The sequence below is a fragment of the Strongylocentrotus purpuratus genome, unplaced genomic scaffold (genome assembly GCF_000002235.5).
Source record: "Strongylocentrotus purpuratus isolate Spur 01 unplaced genomic scaffold, Spur_5.0 spur5_scaffold_1, whole genome shotgun sequence".
In the NCBI taxonomy this organism is placed as follows: domain Eukaryota; kingdom Metazoa; phylum Echinodermata; class Echinoidea; order Camarodonta; family Strongylocentrotidae; genus Strongylocentrotus; species Strongylocentrotus purpuratus.
Genome location: NW_022145594.1, coordinates 33,846,426 through 33,853,239, shown reverse-complemented (window position 1 = coordinate 33,853,239; position 6,814 = coordinate 33,846,426). Strand labels below are relative to the sequence as shown.

At 38.0% G+C, this 6,814-nt stretch overlaps 1 protein-coding gene across 1 annotated transcript; it reads right to left on the bottom strand.

The window, feature by feature from the left end:
- Nucleotides 1-554: 554 nt before the first annotated feature.
- On the bottom strand, nucleotides 555-6,375 carry LOC105442625. The gene is made up of 5 exons (XM_030978111.1): nucleotides 5,612-6,375; nucleotides 4,398-4,540; nucleotides 4,067-4,135; nucleotides 3,342-3,437; nucleotides 555-2,540 (listed from the first exon to the last, which is right to left on the bottom strand). The coding sequence occupies exons 3-5, from the start codon at nucleotides 4,123-4,125 to the stop codon at nucleotides 2,276-2,278; spliced, it is 420 nt and encodes a 139-aa protein (XP_030833971.1). The 5' UTR covers nucleotides 4,126-4,135; nucleotides 4,398-4,540; nucleotides 5,612-6,375; the 3' UTR covers nucleotides 555-2,275.
- Nucleotides 6,376-6,814: the final 439 nt, after the last annotated feature.

Here is a 6,814-nt window from a genome sequence, read left to right as displayed (position 1 = left end):
ACGCGCTTGACAAATATACTATTACCCCGGTCATTTGATTCAGTGCTTGCCCGCACACAATGTTTTGACTAGTACGTGATCATACAAATTTTGCCGAGAAACTGCCTACTAATTGATATATTTGGTAAATTATTATATCTATTTGGACTTGATAGATATAACGCATGTGTCACGCACTTGTGCGTAGTCCCATATACATCTTTCTGTGTACAGTGCTTGTAACTTTACCAAGACTGGGCCAATTTTTTTATCATTTCGATGATTCTAGAACCTTGCAGTACACACCAAGACTTATATGCTAGATGATCAACCTTTTCTGATCGATTCCACAACAATCCTTTCACAATGCAGTCGCATGACCATAACTGGTTTTATCTTTTAAGTTTCACATCTTACTTTATATATAAATGCTTTAAAAATTGTCTGAGTGATTCTTTTCCTTAATGTGTACGAGTATACATGTATACGTACTCCATATCGATCTCAAATCCTGAATCATATCAGTTTCAGCACAAAATTAAGTATAGTTAGGTACATATATGTCTTTCATCTTCCCTAATGCTCGACTATGAATATCACCTCAAGTGATTAACATCCAACATAAGGTTTTTCAAAAAAATAGCACAGACATTTCAAAACTGGTCATGTCCTATACGCACACAAAAGACAATTCTGCGTTGTGTGTACTGAGTTTCATATGAATCGATCAAACTACTTCCAATAGTTTGCTCACATACTTATTTTACACACTGCACATGCATTGAGTTTTATACTGTTATTATAATGCCTCATCAAAGATACCAAAACTATAAAATTGCTAAAACTTGGAAAGAATATGCTCCACAAGATTATTAAAACAAAATTGTATTCTTTGTGCAAAGCTTGGTTACCATGGAGGTACCTTAACAGACAGACACAACAAATGTGTCTTGCACACCCTCGGGTCAATCGGTATACCAAGTTTTATTACAATTTGCAAAAAAATTTGACCCAGTTTTTTACAATAGACCAACAGAAAGACTCGCCTGCCCAACTGTATCCTTATTCCTTTATACACCCTTTCAAACTACAAAGTAGTTACAGGCAGCATATCTCTTGATGGTATAACCTTGAACCGCAATACTTTGGCGTTGAGCTGATTCACGTTCATTGATTCAAATGATGCATGAAACCAACTGTTTTGCTGTCTTGTGATCATTTCTCTTTTTCGCTTGCATTATTTTAGTCACATTGATTGCATTAAACAAAAAATGAAGACTATTTACAATAAGATATTCTACAAATCTTTCTTCTGTCCATGTTGATTTTCAACAGGTTCCGAAGTATAGTCTTTTTCATGATCGACTGTCACCTCAGTTACATGCACAGTCACTAAAACCAAACACATTGTTGACTCATGGTTTGACCTCTTGGCTGTAAATTTTATAATTACTACCGTAACTTCTTCAAGGAATATAGGTTGCCAAATAGATACAAATTGAAATATCCACCATTTCCACATGAGCAAGCACTGATTTTATCACAAATTATGAATTGTATAAATCACATAGAGCTTTTATACACTGATGTCACAATTTGTCTTTTATATTCCTACATTTCTTCCATTTGTAAACTTGCCAACCTCTTATTGTAATACAATATACAAGTGCCAAGCATGGTGGCTAATCTAGCAACAATAACAATTTATTTCTGGTACATGTATATCATGTGTTATGTGATTTTTTTTCTCCAGATAACCACATCCCCATGATCCCCAGGGACACTCTAGTATCAAGTTTGGTGGTATTTTGTCAAAGGGTCTCTGACATATCAAGAATACATGCTCGTAATGCTAAGCCATGCAATCTTTCACCTCCGGACCACAAAATCATTAGCAACCAAATGAGTCCAAAATGTTAAGTTCCAACCAATCCTCAAGATAGCCTAAAAACATGCCACATGGACAAATTAAATCGAGGCGATTAAGAGTCTTGCATGCAATCATGCAACAATGAACCTCATTTGACCTTTGACCTACTTATGTGACCTTCAACTCCAGAATATCATGGAGGCCAATAAAGGGCATCTACCAATCAAGTATGGTTACAAACAGATGCAGGGTTGGAAAGTTAGCAACCCTAATTGATTTTTGCAGGTAAGATTTCACATTAGACTTCATTCAAATTTGTGTACAGTCACGGAGGATGGACGGAAGGACGCCATTTGGATCCCTTAGTCTCTGCTCGAAAAAAAGCAGTTCTCAAGTCAGACAATCCCAAATGTTCACTACAGAGGATTACATGGATTTCTCTAATCGGCCTAGTCTCTTGGCTAGGATCACATCAACTTGTGGTGGAGGAAATGGTGCAAGCCGGGGCCTTGTGTGTCTAGGGTCATCAGGGAGCAGAACAGCCTTCGAGAACAGTGGTCCTTGGTCCTGTTCTCTGCGTTCCAGTATCGCACCGATGAGTCCTTGTACATACATGTAGGGGTAGGTCTTGGGGACCTTCTCCTTCCGGGCCACGTAGTTGTTGGCACGCTTTGACCATACTGCAACATATCTGTATCATAAAATAAAAGAACATGCAAAATGTAACAAGTTGCATTATATGCACACTCATTCTTGTCAATTGGAAATGATTCATATCTCTTAAAGATAAACTTGAGTTCTGGTAAAAAAAGAAAATGAATTCTCACAGAATCTAACGAAACTTACACTGAATGTTCAAGATTACAAATAAATGTCATGTGCCAAACAATTTTGGAAGAAAATGTATACTGGCTGAGTAATGAGCATAGAAAGATAAGGAAATCAGGGTAGTACTAGCCCCGACAGGCCGACACCATGTGTGTTGTCCCATATACATCTTTCTGTGTAAGTGATTGTTACTTTACCAAAACTCTGCCAAATTTATGATGATTTTGATGACTCCAGAACCTTGCATTACACACCAAGTATATTATTACACTGAATCCAAGTCCGCATTTAGGGTCCAAAATCAGCAGCATGATTGACAAACCATCAGCTTACAGTCCGTCATCTACATAATTTAGATGTGCGTCGTGTACAGGGACAACTTCTTTAGATGACGTCATATTTTGGCGATTTAAAAGGGGCGTTCCCAGGAAGGACAATTAGATATTTAATAATTTCCCCAAAATTGATAAATTTCATGGGAAAGAACTGCCAATTCGGATTGCCCTGTCCAACTACAAAGGGAAAACAAAAAAATCATGTTTTTTTTTTTTACTCCACCCACTTTGGATTGCCTTGTCCATCTAAAAAAAAATGTACAAATAAAAATAGGAAAAACAAGAAAGAAAAGAAAACCTTTTTTTCTTTCTTTCTAATTTCCACTCACTTTGTATTGCCTTGTTCATCAATCTGGTCGGGCCTGTCCTTGTGTGCCATGTAGTCGATGACCGCAAGCAAATTCCTTGCCCGGTTTGCTGGGTAGCTGGATGGATAAGACAAACAATTGGTATTACCACTACCATGATGAATGAATAGTAAATGCTTTAGACAAATCTCAGACTCATTGGCCCGTAGTCACAAAGGAGGTTTGTAGGAGGTTTGTACAAACCATGGTTTGACGATGGTTTACATCTATGGAATGCTGCTCGCATACCGTAAATTGTAATTTAACATTGTTAACAAGTATGGAGTTTACATTCCTTCTCCATCAGTTTACAAATGGCATTCCATAGATGTAAACCTTGGCCAAACCATGGTTTGTACAAACCTCCTTTGTGAATACGAGCCATTCACTTCAGTTCTGGATTTGTGTTGTAAATTATTGACTCTTAATTAAAGGTAGTTACATGTATTTCCCTGCTACAACCACTCCAACTTGACTTAACATCAGGTACCGACACAAGTACGATACAAAGTCTGCTGTTTCAAGACTCTGCATGCATCCAAAAGTGATTTCAGCATTTATATAGATGTCATTCATAATTTCTCATTAACTTTGCTATTTGCTTCAAAATATGATATTGTAACTGTAACCGTACTGTAATGATATGTTTCAACTTTTCCACAGACAATCTTACTTCAAACATACAAAATGATACTAAAAATACTTACTCAAAGGAATACCGCTTGGAAGCATACATCAGTATATGGTTGTGGAAACACTCGAGCATGCTGGTGTGCCTAAGGAATTATGAAAACAAAATAAAAACTGATATAAGTGATAGGGCATTTCATTATTTTCATACCACAAAATCAATATTGAAAATCCCATGTCATACACATGAGCAAATAAGATGCATTATCTTGACCTGCTGATATGTCCCAATTTTATAGGTCATAACCGAAAAAGAGCTCAATCTTGCAAACATGTACGTAATGAACGCATTCTCATTAAATTCCTCTCAATTTACAGAGCCTTTCGTACATGTATACAGAATCCTACCTGAAGCGAGCAAATCAGCAGAGTAGGCCAAGTTCTCCATGAATTTGCGGTCAAAGGTGACTTGTACTATTCACCTGCTAATTCCCCTACTGCTGCTTGGAATTTCTTCGCTGGGGATGGATTGTGTTGTCTGTTCTTCATATCTGTAAAAAGTGAAGAAACGAAAGTCATTCACAAAGTAAAAAACATTCAGATTTTAAATCACCAAAAGAAATTATTTTGAAGATGGCATTCTCTAATAATTATCACAGCTAGCCAGATTTGGAATTTGCATGACTAATAACTGATGCATTGGTTCTCTGTCATGTATGTGAAGTTGAGACACTCTTTGGTAGAGATAAATATAGATGAGACAGTCACATCTCAAGCAAGCTATAGTATAACCTTGTCGACTTTTAAAAAGAGCAGGATGTTTACCCGGTTGACTAGCCCTGCACGTCATCATTACAAAGAAAACTGCAGTTGTAACGAGGGACATTAAAGGTAGGGTCTATTACAAAGTTTTGGGAAATTTTGAAAATTGGGTGGATAGTGATTCTTTACAATTTTGATATATTTGGATGCCCCTGTGGAAGTATTATAAGCACTAGAAAATTTAGCTCCTAAAACACTTCTGCTTTCGAAAAAAATTGAATATAAAAATTTACCGGTGCTCCCGGTAAATTTTGATAAATTTAAAATAGCGCCTACGGTCGTACAACGGTAGCTGCTAGTGCTACCATAAAAATCCCGGAATATGTAGTTGTGATATATAATTTCAAAAAGGTAATAGCCAATCGGTCAATTGTAGCTTGTTGTATAGCTGAATTAATATATTGACCTTGAGAGAGAGTTATAGTATACCCCATAAAGAGATTATTATTTACAATTTCATCACTTTAGACTCGATTTCAACGCGACAACGAATATTGTAGGATCGCATATGCTTCCAATATTTTCATTTGAACCAAATTCATCAGGAGGTCTAGTGGAGCCAGACGTAGTCTCAGTGGAACAACCGACGATATAGAGACTGAAGCTTTCGGTCTACTGTAGACCTAGGCTAGACTATCAATATCATATGATTCATGAAATCTGAATTAAAAATCCAAGGCAAGAGATAACAAAACGTAATTTCTTAAATTTGCCGATTCCATGCATCTAGTCTCTAGACTAGATCAAATTAAAACGGTAGGCCTACCCAATGCAGTGGGGCGTATATCATTTCAACTTACCTCTCAGTGAGCTGGCATGTCTATTGCATCCTCTAGACTCGGCAACGAGAAGGCCGCCTGCAGCTCGCGAAGTTTCTCCGCCGTACCCTGGCCTTGTTCACAGCCACTCCCGCGCCTCCTCTGGGCCGGATGGTCGAGCTGCCATTGCTTGTTTCTCTCCTTCCTCTTACCGTCTTACTTAGTCTTATTCCGATTTAGCGTAGCCTTAGCCTTGTCCTTAGGCTTAGCACTAGCTGAGTCCGAGTCGGCCATCGTCCGTGACCTCGAGCTCCTTTTCCAATCTCGATCTCGTTATCGTATTTCAATCAAAGCTTGTCTGTAGCTGTCTCGCGTTCGATCGGCGCCGGTGATAATCTGATATGAGCTGTGTGTGTTATACTTTACGTGAAAGCAGCGTATTGGAATTGATCAGCTGTACTGTATTACTAGCGCGCGGTCGGATACCCGCCTGCTAGCTACCTGTAGTACTGTACGTACCAACGAACTCAAACACTCGTTGTAAATACGCTGGTTGTTAAATGACATAGAGGGAGCTAAACACGTAAATTCAAAAAATAAACCGTCGAAAGTCAAAAGTGATGTCCGGACGTCAAACACTTTTATATAATGTTTTGAAAGCAAATTGCACAACAATTAGAGCATTTGATTTGGAATTATTATCATCTCCCATGTTTTTTTCGATGATCTTTCATATGGTACTGAAATAAACCAAATCTGTTTTGGAGGGGCACTTTGGAAATTACCAATACTCAACTATACCTTTAAGCCCATGGGACTGAGAGAATTCAGTACTGGACAAGTTAACGCCCTTCTGGCTCCTTTGCTGACAGAATATAAGATACATGTCTGCTGAGAGCCAGAAGGATGCTTACTCATATACTTCAATACAGAGCACTTGAAGTATGAAGCTCTGCTGAGTGTAATGAAAATCGATAGAAAAACATGTATATTGTCCTCATGTTAGCCCATTCAAATCCCCCTTCCCCCATTTGAAAAAAGCTCAGACTTCAAAATTGAAAGATTTTGGAGGATTCAAGCAAAGTATGATGACAAGTACTTTTGACATTGACCTTTTTCCCCGTGGAATCCATGTTTGAAATATCGTGTCATGATGGATAAATTCAACAGTATTTCAGGATTGATGAAACTTTCATCGCATTGCCCAAAATCTTGTGTTGCTAGGTGATTGCAGAGTCCGGAAAG

Coding starts and splice junctions, on each gene's coding strand:
- LOC105442625 (XM_030978111.1), bottom strand. CDS start 4,125: ATGCTCGAGTGTTTCCACAACCATATACTGATGTATGCTTCCAAGCGG. Junction 3,438..4,066: donor TCCAAGCGGTATTCCTTTGA/GTAAGTATTTTT, acceptor TTATCCATCCAG/CTACCCAGCAAACCGGGCAA. Junction 2,541..3,341: donor GATGAACAAGGCAATACAAA/GTGAGTGGAAAT, acceptor TTTATGATACAG/ATATGTTGCAGTATGGTCAA.